The sequence below is a fragment of the Onychomys torridus genome, chromosome 21 (genome assembly GCF_903995425.1).
Source record: "Onychomys torridus chromosome 21, mOncTor1.1, whole genome shotgun sequence".
NCBI lineage: Eukaryota > Metazoa > Chordata > Mammalia > Rodentia > Cricetidae > Onychomys > Onychomys torridus.
In genome coordinates this window covers 33,257,521-33,276,157 of record NC_050463.1, presented here as the reverse complement: position 1 = coordinate 33,276,157, position 18,637 = coordinate 33,257,521, and the positions used below count along the sequence as shown (strand labels likewise).

General features: G+C 50.6%; 2 protein-coding genes across 4 annotated transcripts; one reads left to right on the top strand and one right to left on the bottom strand.

Annotated features, from left to right (window-relative positions):
• Window positions 1–294: 294 nt before the first annotated feature.
• Slc5a6 (solute carrier family 5 member 6) lies at window positions 295–18,635 on the bottom strand. Of its 3 annotated transcripts, none has more exons than XM_036170332.1 (18): window positions 18,557–18,635; window positions 10,643–10,772; window positions 8,016–8,091; window positions 6,580–7,127; window positions 6,238–6,303; window positions 5,903–5,954; window positions 5,357–5,424; window positions 4,959–5,113; window positions 4,586–4,726; window positions 4,274–4,403; window positions 3,690–3,778; window positions 3,339–3,451; window positions 2,997–3,064; window positions 2,308–2,394; window positions 1,980–2,167; window positions 1,640–1,743; window positions 1,370–1,485; window positions 295–1,211 (listed from the first exon to the last, which is right to left on the bottom strand). In XM_036170332.1, exons 4-18 carry the CDS (start codon window positions 6,979–6,981, stop codon window positions 1,065–1,067), a joined length of 1,926 nt encoding a protein of 641 aa, XP_036026225.1. In that variant the 5' UTR covers window positions 6,982–7,127; window positions 8,016–8,091; window positions 10,643–10,772; window positions 18,557–18,635; the 3' UTR covers window positions 295–1,064. The 3 variants fall into 3 exon arrangements, with proteins under 3 accessions (XP_036026225.1, XP_036026223.1, XP_036026224.1); XM_036170330.1 differs by lacking the exon at window positions 18,557–18,635 and adding an exon at window positions 11,168–11,513; XM_036170331.1 differs by lacking the exon at window positions 18,557–18,635 and adding an exon at window positions 10,944–11,006.
• Atraid (all-trans retinoic acid induced differentiation factor) lies at window positions 11,615–18,541 on the top strand. The gene is made up of 7 exons (XM_036170333.1): window positions 11,615–11,760; window positions 12,419–12,537; window positions 15,211–15,282; window positions 15,485–15,556; window positions 15,837–15,958; window positions 17,963–18,060; window positions 18,221–18,541. Exons 1-7 carry the CDS (start codon window positions 11,662–11,664, stop codon window positions 18,323–18,325), a joined length of 687 nt encoding a protein of 228 aa, XP_036026226.1. The 5' UTR covers window positions 11,615–11,661; the 3' UTR covers window positions 18,326–18,541.
• Window positions 18,636–18,637: the final 2 nt, after the last annotated feature.

Genomic DNA, 18,637 nt, shown 5'->3' with positions numbered 1-18,637 from the left:
ATACTCTTCACTATACAAGCCAGTATTATTTCTCAAGTTAACATTCTCTCTCTTGCCTCAACAGCAAGCATCTCAAGACAGTTCTTGTGAAGAACTGAGGTGGCAGGTGACGGATGGGGTGAGTGACTTCAAGCAGCAATGAGCCTAACTCTGCCCCTCCCCCCCCCCCCCAGCAGCCACCCACAGAGACTGGAGGCCACAAGTCCTCTGCCTCAGTAGAGCAAGACACCTACACACAGAGATCTTATCTTCTCCAGGGGACAGGCGGTTACTTGAAGGAACACAGGCCAGACACTAGGTCTAACAGCTAATTTTATTCCCTAGGAACAAAATGTGAGAAGGAAACAGGCACATGGATGACAGAATGACCCAGGGTGGCCGGGCTTAGGAGTTCAGAGAACAGCACACTGTATAAAGAACCTGGTGAGGACCCTGTCTCTTAAGTACCACCTGAGGAGGGGTGAGGTCTGTGATGTAGAAAACTTGCCCCTCTACAAAGTAGATGTTCCACAACTGGCTAACCTGAGACCCAGGACACCAAAGCCTCCCTCTCAAGGATCGAGGTAGGTAGGTAAGAATGAGAGAGGGCTTGAGTGTTACAGAGAACCTGAAATCACTTCCAGGTGCCCACAAATGGCTGCGAGAACCCAACCTGACATGAGAGGGAGGAATCAACAGTCCAGGACTTCGTGTTTGATGGTGGAGCTGGTCAATCTTGCCAAAACAAATCAGGCCCCAGGGCAGTTGTAAGCAATGTTCCTACTCACTCCAAAGGACTCTGGTCATGCTTAATCAAAAGCCATCCTTTTCTCTGTGTATTCGTTTATTTCCCCACTTGTGACATAATTCCTTATCTCTCAAACCTGATCCTAAGAGAAGATTGGCAAGGGATAAGGAGAAACCCTGCCTCATCCTTGCATGCAACAGCCTCCATAGAGGTGAGAACATCAAAGATCCAGGTCCTTTGTCGTGGGCTAGGCCACCCACCCGTCTGTCCGTCCCTGCAGAACACCTCCAGGATGGCCCGTGGCTGCTGTCTGTCCCGCCTGAGTCCCCAGCACAGGTCACAGGGAGGTCTCCTGGACAACGTAAGTGGGACTGCATGGCTGGTGGACAAGGCCATCCTCAGCCATCCTCTCCTTGTCTGTGCTGTCCTGCAGCACACCATTCCGCATCTTCTCCGGAAACAGGTTGGGGACCACAGGGATATCCTGGGGAACACAGAGAGCAGAGGCAGAGGTGAGGGTGGACAGACGGAGCAGAGGCGGAGATGGTCCACTTCAGCCCCAAGACAGCAGGGGGGTGAAGGGGTGAGCGCGGCAGGCACAAGGAGACTTGTGGAATGGCTACATGTGACAAGGAGTCTCACCTGGCTGTGGCTTCTCCAGCGAAGCCGCTTCTGGCAGGATGAGGGCAGGAGCGAGAGGAGCTTTGGCAACACAGGATAAATGGTGCCAGGGTTCAGGGGCCGGCCCCGCATTCCCCCTAGAGGCAAAGGTGCTTGTCTGTCAGAGTCCTTGGGAGAACTCCTCAGGGCAGCAAGCACTCTGTTCTCCCGACACCAGGGTCCCAGCCCTCCAGCCCACTCTCTGACGTCAGCAAGGCCCCACCTCCCCCAGACTGAATCCCAGGTCCTCACCGGTGAGCAGACTGACAACCAGGCCCACGACAATGACTGTGGTGGAGTTGTGTGCACTGTACCATAAATAGGACAAGGAGTAGAATCGCTGCAGTCCTGTGGGCCTGGAGGGTGAGGACAGTCATCTGGCAGGCGTTCCTGAGGTACTTGGAGCCACCCACCTGCTACAAGATCTCAGAACCCAACCTACCCCATGCCTATGGCTTACGGTGACCCAACTCTTAGCAAGGTTCCCATGAAATCCCTCAAAACTGAGCTTCACACCCGAGGAGAGGGAGGGGGGAGAGGGAGGGAGGGGGGGGGGGGGGGGGAGAGGGAGAGGGAGAGCCCCCCGCCTCACTTGGGTGGCGGAGTGGTGGTGGGAGGCATCAGGGTGGTCACAGTGGCGATGGTCAGGTTGCTGGGCAGGAAGGAGCTGGACCCATTAATGGCAGGGGATGCCACGGCCGAACTCATCCTGCTCACTATGCTCCCAATGCCGATCCAGAAGGCCATGGTGAGCCCAGTCAACAGGCCTACGATGGCGCCCTGCCCAGAGACACAGTCAACTCCTGTCACAAGGCCTTCCTACCACAAGCCTCCTTACCAGTCCCCAGAGCTGCTGAATGAATGCCCCCACAGCCCAGTTCCATCCACACGCAGATGTGGGGAGGCAGGCAGTCACTCACAAGAGGGTTGGCACACGGGAAGAACATTCCCAGACAGAAGAGTCCCAGCAGTGGTCCCCCAACCATGCCGAAGATGCTGAGTGCCGCCTGGAGTTGATGGGAAGGGAAAAGGGCGCATGGGCTCAGAGACCTCAGCCTCAGAGTCCTGTCAATCACCAGCGGTCAGTCTCTCCGGGGCAGGAATGGCCGTGGTGATGCTCTCTGGGCTAACAATCCTAGAAACGACGCTGGTACTTTTGCTCACTCAAGAGTCTAGTCACAGTTAAAGGCCTCTCTATCCAAGGGCCAGTGAGGTGGCTTAGGGGATGACAAAGGTGCTTGCTGCCAAGGCTGACACCTGAGTTCAATGTCCAGAACCCGCACCGTGCAAGGAGAGAACCAACTCCCAAAAGCTGTCCTCTGACCTCCACTTGAGCACTGGCATGCAAGTATCAACATATAATAAATGAACAAATTTTTTTTTTTTTTTTTTTTTTTGGGTTTTGACAGGGTTTCTCTGTGTAGCTTCGGCTGTTCTGGAACTCGTGCTGTAGACCAGGCTGGCCTTGAACTCAGATCTGCCTACCTCTGCCTCCCATGCCCAGCTTAAATGCAGTGATTTTTTTTTAAAGGCGCAGCTCTCAAAACAGCCCTCTCCATTTCCTGTTCAAACAGGTCCCCACTAAGAGCTTCTTCTCTCCGGGTGTTACCTGCAGCACTGATCCCAGGTGAGAGGAAACATAGGCCATTCCCAGGCAAACGAGCCCATAGGCAAAGGCTGGGGAGGAAGAGGGGAGAAATGAAAAGATGTGAGTAAACAGAAAGGGGGGTGGCACACTCCAACCAAACCACTTCTGTACCCCCAGAAAGACAGGTCTATCCCTCACAGCCCAGCCCCAGGGCCCACCGCTCTGTCCACCGCGGGGCCCAGACCCTGTGGATTCCTGTTCTCCCGAGAGCAGTACATGGAATGAAGGCCGTGATGCATGAGGCCTGTGCTGGGCCCAGGATCTCAGAATGAACAAGACTTAAGACACACAGAGGAATCCTACCCAGGCATCGGGAAAGCATGGTGGCCCGGGTTTCGGTCAGCTCAGGGAACCAGGGTTGAATTAGGTCTTCCATAGTGACAGTTGCCAGTGAATTGAATGCAGATGATATGGTGCTGCAAAGGAGAGAGGGGCCAAAGAAGGCAGACCTAAGAACTCCACCGAGGGATCAGAGAAAGAAGGTAAGAAACTACCGTCTATGTACAGCCCAGGCCACTCCAAAGGAGGTTTGGAAAGCAAGACTTTTCTGATGGAGCAGAGATTTGTCGACCTGCCATCCAAAACAGATGGGCAGGCTGTCCCAGCAGGGGCAGGCATACCACATCTAGGGCACACTCTACAAGACGACAGTACCTGAGGGATCCACTGAAGAGGCAGGCTACGAAGAGCCCAGGCAGCCCTGGCATGTCCTTCAGGAGGTCCATGACAAAATACAGGACCAGCTGCAAGCACAACAGAGCACAGAGATGCCACCTCCTGCCTGCTGTGTGCAGAGCCTGGGGGCATCAGGAAAGGGAGCCAGAAATGAAGGAAGGCATCTCCCTCAAGCAGGGAGAAAAGGGGCTCTGAAGAGTTAACTACACAGCCCATCCAGCCCCTCCTCTGATGAGCACTGTGACGGCAGCGCGCTGCCTCCCTCCATCATCTCTACCTCCCAGCATCTTCTATAAACTGGCTGTTGGGGAGCTTAGATGACTGCAGACAGACAACCGCTTCCAATAGAGGGAGCTGGTATCAGCCAGTTCCCCACCCGTCAAGCGGGGTGAGCACTGACGACATTTGCTGAGGACTGACATGCTAGAAAACTGGAACCTCAGGACCGCACAAAAGCTACTCGTCCATTCATTTTCCACGTCGGCCACACAGGCACTCTGCTTGGGGACCTAGGCTGGCTTCTCATGGGCACAGGACAGACGGGTCCTGAGAGGTCTTCTCACCTGGTCAGGCGCTGCTTGCTCTTGTTGGGGGCTCTTAGTGTATTCCTTATAATAAACAAACATGACCAGGCCGATGAGGGAGCTCATGCAGAGGGACACTTGCTGGCAGGGGAACACCGCATAGCAGGAGCTGCAGAGGACCAGTGCCGGAAGACAGAGAGATGACATCAGCAGACACCATTGGACATGTCCTCCTGGACCTCCAGAGAGCCCCCACAAAGGGGGAGGGTACCCTGAATCCCACCCCGCCCCACTGCTTCCAGGAAACCCTTCCCAAGCTCTTGCTCCAGTATGCCCCATCCCCGCACTCACAGCACAGCAGCCCTCTCTGAGCGGGAACTGAGGTAGCGCTGCACCTGAGCCTGATTCACTCCATACAAGGACAGCATCATGAAGACACCTCCAAAGGCCAAAGTCCAGAAAGTATGACGCACGAAGGGGTCGGGATCCAGCCTGCAACAAATAATGTCTGGTCACTGCCACGGCCACCACATCTCAGGTGCATATCCGCACAACGTCCAGGCCTTCTGCAGGTACCTATGATCACCTTCTCCCTCTGCAGTATGGACTTTTTGCCTATTTGGTGTTGCCAGCTTTCTCTCTGCTTACTAAAGGCCTGAGACCAGGCTCCGAAATGGACTCAGCCCCTAGGCGCTACTGGTACCAGTCAAGGAAGCAGACTTACTCAATCCCAGAGATGAGGTGTTCCTTGGAAGCCACTTCCCACACACGTCCCAAGCCACCCACTCTGGCCGAGCCTACAATGATAACCACCAGCTGCCCTAGGAACATGACCAGCGTTTGGAACACATCTGTCCAGATGACAGCCTTCAGGCCACCCTGCAAGGAAAAAACATCACATCTGTCACAAATGCCCAATCAGAGGGTAGACAGTGTACTACTACCAAGAAAGCCCTGCATAATCCCCGAAACTGCTGAAGTCACCTCCTTTCACAGCCCACACCCCACCTCCTCCCCCCCGCCTCACCCTGAACTCCACCCCATTTCTGGTCTCCCTTCAGGCTAGCTCTTCCTTCCCTTCTCCCGTCTTCCTGCTGTTACCTCAGGAATAATTGCAATTACCAGTGCAGTGTAGATGTTGCAGACAATTCCTAGGGCCAGTACTGACAGCCATAGATCAAATCCAGTCACTGTAAACAGATACAAGTCACAATCCTATCTCTGGAAGGTTTGCTAGAGAAGCCCCGGTGAGGATGGCTACTCAGATCAGAGAGATGAGCCAGCTCTGGTGCCACACGCCTTTAATCACAGCCTTCCGGGAAGGCAGAGACAGGACCTCTGGGAGGTCAGTCTGGTCTATCCAGCAGATTGCTAGGACAGCCAGGGCTCCATAGAATCCTTGTCTCAAAAAACCAAACAAACAACCCCATCGTAAAAACGAAGCTCCACCGAAATGCTGATTAACCAGTTCAGGTGTGGCATGGTAATGTTTGATCAGCTTCTGGCTGAGGTGAAGGAAGTCTACTTGTATCTCTGCAGACCAAGAGCCCCATCAATGAATCAATTCACACACGGTCAGATTCTTTGTAGCACACTACCCTCTCCGCCCCTCCTAAAGGCATTTTTCTAGTCTGTCAAGGCCAGAAGTCAGGGACTGTGACTCCTCACCTGCATTGAGGGCCAAGGACGGTGCATAGAGAGCAACTCCCATGTAGATCACCTGCAGGACGGGAAAGGGCGTGCAGGGGAGAGGTGCAGGCGGAAACAGTATCCCCAAGGCTGCCCTTCGCCTCAACTTCCCTCAACAAACCTGGCTTGCCACCACCATCCCCGAGTGGCACTGGACAGGATGCCACCAGGGACTTGACCATAGTTACTCACACAAGTTTTAATCCTGTCAGTTGGAGTCCAGGAATGAATGCTCCACCCCAACTCTGAGGGCCTGAGTTCAGCTTTCCCTCCCATGCCCCAGGCCTGCCCAGCTTCCACACCATTCCACCTACCATCTGAAAGATGAAGGTCACAGTCCCGAGGATCCTCACTGCTTTATTAAAGCGGAGCTCCAGGTACTAGACACAAGCACAAAAGAATTTATATATATTTATATGTACCTTTCAAGGCATGGTACTTCCCGACTCCAGGCCTCACCATCCATAACCTTTCCTCGTGAGGCCCAGTGATTAAAGGGAATACGAAGACATCTACTCTAGACCCTCAGGCACGGGGCTCTCCCACCCCTCCCCCAGGAAGAAGAGCTACTCGGGGCAGCCATCCCTTGGGTGGAAGCCCAGAGTCATAGCCCTCTCTTAGGTACCCACCCCCTTCTCCGTCCTCCTCCTGTTTACCTCATAGGCGCTGGTCAGTCGCAGGCGGTAGAAGACCGGGATGAAGATGTGAGCAGGGATCAGAAGCCCCAGGAAGTAGGAGCATCCCAGGAACCAATACTGGGTTCCGAATCGGTAGATCTCGGCCGGTGCCCCGAGGATGGCTACTGCTGACTGGAAGGTGGCCAGCAGGGACAGTGCCACAGGAAGGCAGCCCATCTTGCGGTCGGCCAGCAGCAGCTCGCCTACGGTATGACGGCCCCACCCGCGGCAAGCGTGATAGAGCCCGATGACCAGAGACAGGAGCAGCAGAAGGCCAAACACCACATAGTCCAAGACAGAGAAGCTGGAGACAACCCCGCTGCCGCCGGGGGCGCCCGAGGTGGTGTGGAGGGGAGCTGAGGTGCTCCCCGCCATACTCATCTTCGCTGTGCTCGTTTTTTTTTCAGGACTTGGTGCTCCTGGGCTCCGAGCTGTCACTTGACTGAGCGGGTCCGGGCAGATGGCTCCAAGCTGGTTCCTGGCTCGGTCTCACAGCAGCCCTCTTCTGCCCAGTGACATGGTGGGAGCTGTAAGGATTCATTCATCTCGGTCAAGCCTAACCCGCCCTCATGGCCGCCCACCCACAGGCTTGGGACATGCCATTGCCAGACTCAGACTAGCACAGTAGGGAATGCCTGCAAGGTATGGGAGGGAGACAGGAAGAAGCAGCAGGGTGAGACAGACAGGAGACAGTAACTTGGCCAGGACCTTTGGGTGTGCGGCTAGGAAACTCAAGACCTTCCTCGGGTCTCCACCCGAGTAGGAAAACAAAAATCAACTCGAGCCTCATTTTCTTCATATAATCCTTGCCTCCATCTATGGGCACAGACCCAGTCACTACAATGGACTGGGCCAGCAGAGCCCAGCCTGGCGCCACAGTCCAGCAGGGAAGAAATGGGAGACCAATGACAGCGGGGTTTCCTTTATTCTTCTTGGCCCCAGTTCCACCTCCCATGACCCAGGTGTCACCCTCCTAACAGCACCAGCACAGACCAGTGAGCTCACCTCCCTGAGGCGTCAAGCTCCATTCTGAACTCTGTACACCTCTTTCTTTTGGGATTAAAGGCATGTGCCACCACCACTGCCCAGCTATACACCCCCATGTCACTAGAGAAACTCCACCACTCTAGCTTAGCTCCTGCTAGACATACCAGTCAATGAGGGTGGACCTGGGCAGAGTGGCAGGATTCAAAAGTGAGACACACAGGGGTCAGAGGGATGTTCAGTGGTTAAGAATACTTGCTCTTGCAGAGGAGTTTTATTCCCAGCATGCACATGGTAGCTCACAACCATCCATAACTCCAGTTCCAGGGGATCTGATGCCCTCTTATGGCCTGTGGGCACCAGGCACACATGTGGTGCATGGACATACAGACAAAACACCCAAATGCATAATGCTGGGATCAGACACTTACCTAGAGAAGCAATCTCTGTTCTGAGGCAGAGCTGCCTGGAACAGGACAGAGGCAGAGCCTCTGATTTTGTAAGTAGCTGAAGAGAGAGAACAAGAGTTGGGGGTGAGAGAAAAAAAGCACAGACGCTATTTGTTTTGGGCTCATCAGGAAACCAAGCACTGTGCCCCAAAATGGCCTGTATCACCCTATGTCTTGACTCAAATCTAGAAGTTCCAGACTGGAGAGCAGAGAGCTTACATTCAACAGCATTCTTAGATGGATTAGCCTCTCAGACTAAATCTCTTGGCACCCTGTATGCTAGACAGAGTTAAGGTGTTGCCTAGAGAAGACGGGAAAGTTCCTTTTCTAATACACACACACACACACACACACACACACATCATAATTCTAATATGACGCAATCTTTAAAGGAACAAAGGTGGGATCACGCTATTCATAAGTCACTCTTACAGCCTCCTCACTCCACACACAAGTCCAGACATTCAGATAACCCTCTCTGTTTTTCTGATTATGGATGCGTGTGTGCGGGTGAGCATGTGGAAGCTGCCGGTGACTTCCTTGGTCACTCTCCAGACAGGGTTTGTTTACAGAGATCTATAGGCACCTCTGTGGATCTCTGTGAGCTCAAGGCCAGCCTGGTCTACAGAGCAAGTTCTAGGACAGCCAGGGCTACATTGAAACCCTGTTTTGAAACAAACGGACAATAAAAACATAAACAAATAAAAAGCAATCCCCTAGAAGTACTCCTTGGTGTGGAGGGATACTAGAGAATGCTACATATTCAGAGAGCCTTATGTGATGACAGTTCACCTTCTCTGAATACCTGCCATGTGAGCCAGCAGTAAGTAAAGTCACTGTCACTAGTTCACAAATGTTTGTCCCATCAGAGGAATCAGCCACACCTTAGGTCCTATCTAGTACCTTCTCTAGGTACTAAATTCCTAGCAGCCTAAGGCAGGGTCGTAGTTCATACAGACTCTTCTAAAGAAATTGTAGCTCTACATTCTATCTAGCATGTGACACTAAACTTTGAGACCCCACCCTTCTAAACTCAAGCCCCCTCCCCTCTAAGCTCTACAAAAACAAACAGTTTCCTTTGTTTTGTGTATTAGTTACTGTTTAATTTTCTATCCCAACCTCCAATAGTAAGCAGCAGGATATTTTACCTGAAATATCCTCAGAGTACCTCTCTAAAACACCTGTAAAGAATCCATCTTGGATCTCTATTATAGGGGCTGGAGAGATGGCTCAGGGCTCCTTTGTGGATGGGGTATAAGTTTGGTCCCAAGTATATCAACAGCTTGAAACCACCTGGAACTCCAGCTCTGTCCCTTCAGGTCTCCTCACATCGACACACACACACCACAAAACAATAAAAAAAGAAATCTTTCACAGTGGTCCAACCTCACTACTCCCAAGACCAGGAAAGCAGCAGAGTGCTAACTGAGTCATTCATTCATGGAACAGTGTAGATTTCTACTTACCCAGTGACCGATTAATACATCCTACCCCCCGGGAGATCAGGGCATCCGTCTCCCATACTGTATTCAACAAGCTGGGAAGATACTGCCTGGTTGTTAACATGCAGTTCCCACAGACTAAGAAAGGGTCTGGAGCTTGGATCCCATGTCCTGCTGCTACTCTCTAGAACAATCCCAACAGGGCACTCTGGTTTAGCCTAAAGATGCCTCGGGCCGTGGCATATTGCAACATCTTGAGATTTCTCACTCTCTGGCAAGCAGTCACTATTATGAGATGAAAACAGACTAGCAGGGTGGTGGTGGTGACATACACCTTTAATTCCAGCACTTGGGAGAGCGAGGCAGGTAGATCTGAGTTGGAGATAAGGCTGGTTGGTCTAAAAAGCGAGTTCCAGGACACATAGGCAGGCGGATCTCTATGAGTTCCAGGCCAACTGGAACTATATGGTGAGACCCACACGAGGGGAAGGGGTGGTAGGTCCCAGTATTGACCGGGTCTCTCTACTTCTGGAGTTTCCTGACAAATCACTGGCATTAAGCACCAAGAATCCTCTAGGGTTGAGGAAGAAAGAGCCAAGCAGGAAGGCTAATCCAGTAACACAGTCTTCACCTCACACAATTCAATTCTAGGAAAAGAACAACGGCTTTCTAAAAAACGGATTCACACCAATGGACATGTCTATCTCAGGAGTAGCAGCCAAAAGAGAGCCAAGTTATCTTACTAAGTAGGGTCCCCTTTTAAAAATTCCGTAAATAAAATTCCGTCAACACATGCTGCACTAGACTACTTTAACTGCAGTGAGCGGTATTGAGGGCTTGTGGGGACCCGAACAAGCTAGAAAGCACTAGGCCACAGGGCTAAATCCTCTCCCTCTTCCTCCTTTGAAATGTAAAGGAGCACCTGCGGGGCCAACCGCCGCCAATGTGTCCTGGGTTTAAAACTCCTCAAGGTCTGAATAGTGGCTCTCCAAAGCAAGATATTCCAGCAGCTAAACGTATTAATAAACGTAAATTCGGGATTTCCAGGTAGGTACCTGGAGCATGTAGGGGGTAAAAACAAAACAAAACAAAACAAAAAACCAACCACAGGTAGGTTACTTGAAATGAACTCTAATAGTCTTTGGTGACCTTTGGGGGTGTCCTCACCAAAAGCAATAGCTGTGCCGGGTCTCTCCCGGCACTCTGCGGAGACGCTGCACCTTGCCGGGCGCCGGGGTGTTTCGGCCAGGGCTACCAAAGCGGCTCCGTTCTTCCCGAAACCAGCATTGTTCTTTCCCTGGGAAGGCAAAGAAAGGACCTGAGTTTGGAAAGCGTCTCCGCCGCTTCATCCCCTGGCCGGGGCTCCCGAACGCTGCGCAACATTAAGGTGAAGGGTTCCCAGACTCGTGTCCTCCGGCCCGCGTTCGCCCTTCGCGCCCTCCGATCTTCGCTCCCCCATCACCCTTACCCTCTTCCGACTCGGCTCCCCGCGCCTCCTCACGTGTGGCGAGCCCAAGCACTCTGCGCGAGTATTTAAGACCGTCCCCAAAAGCCCACGCTGAGCAGCTCGCCCCGGCCCGCCCCTCCCAGCTCCGCCTCTCCTGCCCCGAGGCGGCAGAACTCAACTTATCTGCCTCGGCCCAATCCCCGCCCTACCCCAACCCACCCTGGCCCGACCCGGGCCCGGCCCACCTGCAAGATCTCCACACGTGGGGTAGCTGGCCCGCCGGCCAGCCCGGCGGGAGCAGTGCTGGGCTTGGTGACGGCGGGACCCCGCCCCCCGCCCGCCCTGATCGCCGCGCCGCCATGTTTACTGAGGGCGGATGGAGCGGCCCGGTTGTCCGCAGCGGGCGGAGGAAGCATGCAGGAGGGCCCCTAGCAACTTAAGCGTCGCCTGGGGAGTCCCGCGCGCTACAGGAAGAGTGGAGGGAGGGTGGGTCTGCCCACCAGGAACAGACACAGTGCAGCGCAGACGTGAGCCCAGGAGCCCGCGAGCTGCCGACGCGCTCGGGCAAACTTAGGCCCCGCCCCGCGGCGCCAGCGGAGGGCGGCTTAGGCCACGCCCCCGAGAGGGACAGGCTTTGGGAGATTAGGCCCCGCCCGCCTCAAGGCGGGGGCGTGGCACGGTGAGGGGCGTGGCCTCGCGCTCAGCTCTCGCGAGCTGTCAAGGTTGCAAGGAGTGGAAAATGGCGTCTCGGGAGCCAGGCAGTTCTGTGTGCCCGATATCTTGGGCTGCTGCCCTGCTCCTGGCTGTGGGCATGGAAAGGGCCCTGGCTCTACCTGAGGTACAGAAGAATGTTTGAGATCTGGCTGAAGAAGGTTGCTGATCGTCAGCCTTGTGTCGAGCTTGCCCGCCGGTGGCTGACCCAGCCCGCAGCTCAGATTTCTCCCTGAAGATTCCCTAGCCCTCCTTGTCCCCGTGGGGATCGGGCTCCCGAGTACTCACGTAGTGCCGGCCACTGGCACCTTCGCCCTGCCCACATTCAGAGACCTTTGAAATTTGATCTCTTTGCTTTTGAATAACTTTATATTGTTCTTTCCACTCCGGAGTCCCCTGGCTCTTCTGCCAGCTGTCCTTGCCCGAATACTGTGCGTGGTATTGTGCAATGGCACAACCAACTGTATATTGTGATGCTCGAGTACTTTGTGTACCTGCATGCAGCCCGTTAACACTTGCCAAACCATGTCGGGCAGGTGGAGAAGTCCCGGACATAATGTAGTCAAGTTATGATTCTCATAGATGAGGACCTTCTCTCAGGAAGGACTTGTATAGGGCGCTGATTTGGTGCCGGTGGTAGGGGAAGGAATAGGTTCTATTTATAAAAGCCAGCTCTGTGCTCTGTATTATAGGAATTCCGGAGACAGTGCTGACAGCTAACTCTTGATTCTTGTTTATTCTTTTTTCTCTCTGGAATCTTAATAAGATTTCTTTCTCTTCTGCAGATATGCACCCAGTGTCCGGGAGGTGTGCAAAATACGTCCAGAGTAGCTGCTTACTGTGAGGAAACGTCGGAGTTAATGCAAGCCCGATGCTGCTTGAATCAGAAGGGCACCATCTTGGGGTGAGGGAGGAGAAGACATCCTTGGATACTCAAAGTTCCCAGACTCGTCTACAGGCTTGCCCTAACTGGCATTGTGGATAAATATTGTCACCTAACTGGAGGCATCTAATGTTTGATTCTAAAACGTTTAAATTGATGTAGTATTACTTAATAGGTAAACGACCTTTTGATTTTTTTTTTCCTGGATGACAAGTGATAGTTTTTGCCATTTTGTAGACTTTTGTGGCATCATTTAAAAATAGCTTGTTTTTGTTTTCGAGACAGGGTTTCTCTGTGCAGCCCTGGCTGTCCTGGATCTCGCTCTGTAGACCAGGCTGGCCTTGAACTCACACAGATCCGCCTGCCTCTGCCTCCCGAGTGCTGGGATTAAAGGCGTGCACCACCACCGCCCAATTTAAAAATAGTTTTATTGTAAGTCTTTGGATTGTTTTTTTTTTTTTTTTACTAATATACATTTACAATTTTCTTAATTTAATTTTTTTAAGATTTATTTATATATTATGTATACAGCATGTATGCCTGCAGGCCAGAAGAGGGCGCCAGATCACGTTACAGATGGTTGTGAGCCACCATGTGGGTGCTGGGTATTGAACTCAGGACCTTTGGAAGAGCAGTCAGTGCTCTTAACCTCTGAGCTATCTCTCCAGCACCAATTTTATTTTATTTTTTTATTTTTAGTTTTTTGAAACAGAGTTTCTCTGTGTAGCTTTGCATCTTTCCTGGATCTCACTCTGTAGACCAGGCTGGCCTCGAACTCACAAAAATCCACCTGGCTCTGCCTCCGGAGTGCTGGGATTAAAGGCGTGCGCCACCACCGCCTGGCTTATTTTGTGTGTGTGTGTGTGTGTGTGTGTGTGTGTGTGTGTGTGTGTGTGTGTGTGTGTGTTTTGTCTGGGTACATCTGGGTACATGCACTTAAGTGAAGGTGCTAGAAGAGTCTAGAGGCTTTGGATCCCCTTGAACTGGAGTGATAGGCAGTTGTGAAATGCCCAATGTAGGTACTAGGAACTGAACTCGGGTCCTCTGCAGGATTGGTACTCACTCTTAACTGCTAAGCCATCTCTCCAGTCCTTAATTTTTTTTTCTTTTTGTTATTGTTATTCTTGGTACTAGGGAATGAGCCTAGGACCTTGTGCATGCTAGTCAAGCTACCTTTTTTGGTTTAACTTTTCCTTTGCTTTTGTTTTCTTTGAGATGGGGTCTTGCTACATAGCTCTGGCTATCCTGGTACTTACTGTGTAGCACAGCATGACCTCAAAAACTTGAATAACTCTGCTTCAGCCTTCCAAGTACTGGAATTACAGGAGTGAGCCATCACACTTGGTTCCTTTCAGTATGTATCATTTTGACATATGATCTCACTGAATTGCCCACACCAACCTTGAACTTGTGATCCTCCTGCCTCAGCTTCTTGAGTAGCAGGGATTATAGGTAGCTTGCACTACCAGGCCAGATACTAAGTTATTTATTTTATAATGTTATAATATTTGTAGTTCATAGGCACTCAGTAAATGAAAGTAATGTGTTGAAGCCTTTTGTTGTTGTTATTGTTGGTTTGGTTTTTGGAGACAGCATTTCTCTGTGTAGTCCTGGTTATCCTGGAACTCACTCTGCAGACCAGGCTGGCCTTGAATTCAGATTTGCCTGCCTCTGCTTCGAGTGCTGGGACTAAAGGCGTGCACTGCCACCACCCACCCTGCTTAAAGTCCTTAATGTATAGAAGTTTACAATTGTTTTTGATAGAAAATTTACTTGGGAAAAACTTATGCTTTTTTTGTTGTTTCTTTCATTTAGAACCTCTGTTGTTGGGACTGGTTGGTATATGTTTGTAATTTTAGCACTTGGGAGGCAGAGAAAGGCAGATCTCTATGAGTTCGAGGCCAGCCTGGTCTACAGAGCGAATTCCAGGACAGCCTGGGCTACACAGAGGAAACCCAAGATCATCCTTAGCTACTTAGTGAACTTGGGACTAGCTTGGGTTACATGGAGACCTTGTCTCGAGAAGAAATCATCTTGGTGGGGATGCTGAACACTGTGGTTCTTGTCTCTAACCCCAGCATTTGAGAGGCTGAGGCAGAAGGATTGTCACAGGTTGAGACCAGCCTGTGTTGCAGAGTGAGACCCTGTCTCAAAACAAAAGAAAATCTCTGTAGAGTGGTGGCTTGGTGATAGGGTGCTTGGCTCAAACTCCCAAGGTTCTGGGTTTTAATCCCCAGCAGCAACACAAAAACTTCTGGGTCTGAGAATCACAGGATGAGAGCTACTAATCCTGGAGAAAATAACACAAAATTTCCTCTAATATTTGCATAGTGCAGAGCTATACCAGTTAGAACTGTGTGACCCAATATAAATTTCTGTTGATCAAAATATTCAGAAGCAGGTGGATCTCTGTGAGTTCGAGGCCAGCCTGGGCTACAGAGTGAGTTCCAGGAAAGGCGCGAAGCTACACAGAGAAACCCTGTCTGGAAAAACACAACACAAATCTACTTGTAGCCAGGGCTAATTAGATTGGACAGTTCATGATTATAATGTCTACTACCATAGCACTGTTCCTACAGTTCTGAACATAGTGACGTTCCATCAATATTAGCTCAAATGGGGTGTGTGCACACATACTAACCTTGCTGGGGATGGAAAAGAGACATAGTTCCACTAATCACGTTGTTTCTTCAGGCTAGATCTCCAGAACTGTTCCCTGAAGGATCCTGGTACAAACTTTTTTCAGGCTTCTACTGCTGTTATCATGTAAGTGGCTAGGTACTGTCCTACCCAAAAGGTAAAGATGGTGATGGGAAAGCCTTTGGAGATAACTCTTAAAAGGTAGATTAATATTAGTGTCTAAACCTGTACAACTGAGAAAAAGGAGTAGATTAATAGCCCAGGAAAGCATGCATAGAAGTTAATAGCATGCTTTCTCAACAGGGTACTAACAGTGTGTACTTTGCAGAGACCTTCAAGCAAATCCTCTCAAGGATGGTTTGACCAACACCTTCCGTGGTTTTACCCAGCTCCAGACTCTGTGAGTAATAGAGCGGGGAAGAGAGAGTCATAGATGTTAATTGTTAAGTGCTCAGTAATATCAGGGCTGCTATTGCTGTGTTGTGCGTGTCTCTGTGTGTGTGTGCGCGCGCACACGTGCATATTCACCTGAGTGAGTTTGTATGCACATGTGCACATGTCTTCATGTGTGGTGGGTACCCATGAACCCATGGCCTTATGTGTGGATGAATGTTTGTTCTACTGCCAAGCTACACCCTAACCTCTTTGGCTGTGCATTTATGATCACGTGTTGTCTCCAGGATACTACCACAAAATGTCACCTGTCCTGGAGGTATTAATGCCTGGGAAAGTAGTACCTCTTTCATAGACAAGCAGATTTGCCAAGGGCAAAAGGACCTCTGCAATAGCACGGGAAGCCCAGGTATGTTGTAGGACGGCCATCTCACCCGGGAGTCCTTTCCTTCTGTCTAAAATGAAGCCATTCTCCACTTTAGAAAGATCAAAGTGCTAAAGTGCCTATTTGTCCAGCATTCTCTGTTCCCCTGAAAAGGTTTTAATTGTTTTTTATTTTTTTAAGATTTATTTATTTATTATGTATATAGCATGTGTGCCTGAAGGCCAGAAGAGGGCACCAGATCTCATTGCAGATGGTTGCAAGCCACGATGTGGTTGCTGGGAATTGAACTCAGGACCTCTGAAAGAGCAGTCAATGCTCTTAACCTCTGAGCCATCTCTCCAGCCCCTTGTGGGTTTTTTTGTTTGTTTGTTTTTTGTTTTTTGTTTTTGTTTTTCGAGATAGGGTTTCTCTGTGTAGCTTTACGCCTTTCCTGGAACTCGCTTTGGAGACCAGGCTGGCCTTGAACTCACAGAGATCCGCCTGGCTCTGCCTCCTGAGTACTGGGATTACAGGCGTGCACCACCACCGCCTGGCTTGGTACTTCCTTTTTTTTTTTTTTTTTTTTTTTTGGTGGAGCTGAGGATCGAACCCAGGGCCTTGCGCTTGCTAGGCAAGCACTCTACCACTGAGCTAAATTCCCAACCCCGTGTTTTTTGTTGTTGTTTTTTTTTTTTAAGATTTATTTACAAATAGCCAAACTAGTAGAAACACATGAACTATGAACCAATAGCTGAGGAGCCCCCATGGAACTGGATCAGGCCCTCTGGATAAGTGAGACAGTTGATTAGCTTGAACTATTTAGGAGGCCCCCAGGCAGTGGGACCGGGACCTGTCCTTAGTGCATGAGCTGGCTTTTTGGAACCTAGGGCCTATGCTGGGACACTTTACTCAGCCTAGGTGAAGGGAGGAGGGGACTGGACCTGCCTCAACTTAATCTACCAGGCTGAGCTGAATCCCCAGGGGAGACCTTGCCTTGGAGGAGCTAGGAATGGGGGGGGTGGATTGGGGAGGGGTGGGAGAAGGGAGGACAGGGCAATCCATGACTGATATGTACAATTAAATTAATTATAATTTTTTTTCCCAGAGCTGAGGATCGAACCCAGGGCCTTGTGCTTGCTAGGCAAGCGCTCTACCACTGAGCTAAATCCCCAACCCTAATTATAAATTTTTTTTAGCTGTTGTTTTTTTTCTTTTTTTTTTTTTTTGTTTGTTTTTTGAGACAGGGTTTCTCTGTAGCTTTGGAGCCTGTCCTGGATTAGCTCTGTAGTCCAGGCTGGCCTCGAACTCACAGAGATCCACCTGCCTCTGCCTCACAAGTGCTGGGATTACAGGTGTGCGCCACCACTGCCCGGCATTGTTTTTTGTTTTGTTTTGTTTTTTGTTTGTTTATTTATTTATTTATTTAGGTTTTTTGAGACAGGGTTTTTCAAAAAAATTTTTTTAAAAAGAAATTTTTTTAAATTTATTTAGCATGTATACAGTGTTCTGCCTGCATATATGGCTGCAGGCCAGAAGAGGGCACCAGATCCCATTACAGATGGTTGTGAGTCACCATGTGGGTGCTAAGGATTGAACTCAGGACCTCTGGAAGAGCAGGCAGTGAGTGCTCTTAGCCACCGATCCATCTCTCCAGCCCAAAGTTTTAATTATTAGTAATAGTATTGTATCCTGATTATTTATGATCTTTCTTCTATTTTTTGTTTTTATTTTCTGAACAAAGTCTCTTCATGTATTCCTAGCTGATCTGGAATGTGTTGTATACAACAGGCTGGCCATCTGCCTGCCCCTGCCTCCCAAATGCTGGGATTTAGGTGTGGGCCACCATGCCCAGCTTTTCCCTCTACTTTTGACCTAGAAATAATTAAGAGACTCTAAGCAGATATTTGAGGAAAATTCCTAATGAGTTCAGTGATATCCTCCCATCCAAATACCAGTCAGGCCCCTGTTTAGCTTCTTGGACCAGCGATTGGCTCTTCAGGTCATATGGCCTTAGACTCCAGTGACTCGTTTTTTTCCTCTGGCTCCCAGATATGTGTCCTGAGAATGGATCTTGTGCACCCGAAGGTCCTGGTCTTTCGCAGTGCGTTTGTGCTGATGGTTTCCACGGATACAAATGCACGAGGCAGGTAAGGAGCTGGACCTTTTAGATGGCAAGAACCTCTCAGAAAGAGATACAAGGAACTGATGCCAGTGGCTGGTAGGCGGGTACAAGGGAAGTGCCCCAGATGAGGTGTCTGAACGTGACCCTGTATACAGGGCTGTGACTTGTTTGTTTGCTAATTACAGGGCTCCTTTCCACTGCTTATGTTCTTCGGGATTCTGGGATCCACCACGCTAGCCATCTCCGTTCTACTTTGGGGAACCCAGCGCCGAAAGGCCAAGGCTTCATGAACCACACAGGGCTTCCTGCTCACCTGAGATCACCCTGACCGTGACAAAGCTTTACTGCCCAGCGAGCGGATCCCGTTCAAGCCTGAGGCGGCCATTGATAATGAAGGAAGGTGTCAAATTGCACCACCTCGGGGTGATAGACACTCGGTTCCGGAGTGGACGAGTACTTGTTTGTATTATTGACTACAATAAACACTTTTTTCCCCCTTTGTTTTAGGGATAGTGCCCTACCTTTGCGTGTTTCTTGATTGAGGGGCTGGGTTTGGCACGGGCGGATCTCTCGGGTCTCGCTGGTCTCCAGGGTTTGGCAGG

Bases quoted from the DNA above. Each gene is read 5' to 3' on its own strand.
- Slc5a6 (XM_036170332.1), bottom strand. From the start codon at position 6,981: ATGAGTATGGCGGGGAGCACCTCAGCTCCCCTCCACACCACCTCGGGC. The intron at 6,304-6,579 runs GTAAACAGGAGG...GCTTGTGTCTAG, and splicing joins GACTGACCAGCGCCTATGAG to TACCTGGAGCTCCGCTTTAA. The intron at 3,452-3,689 runs GTACTGTCGTCT...TCTCCTTTGCAG, and splicing joins CTCTTCAGTGGATCCCTCAG to CACCATATCATCTGCATTCA.
- Atraid (XM_036170333.1), top strand. From the start codon at position 11,662: ATGGCGTCTCGGGAGCCAGGCAGTTCTGTGTGCCCGATATCTTGGGCT. The intron at 11,761-12,418 runs GTACAGAAGAAT...TCTCTTCTGCAG, and splicing joins GGGCCCTGGCTCTACCTGAG to ATATGCACCCAGTGTCCGGG. The intron at 15,283-15,484 runs GTAAGTGGCTAG...TGTACTTTGCAG, and splicing joins GCTTCTACTGCTGTTATCAT to AGACCTTCAAGCAAATCCTC.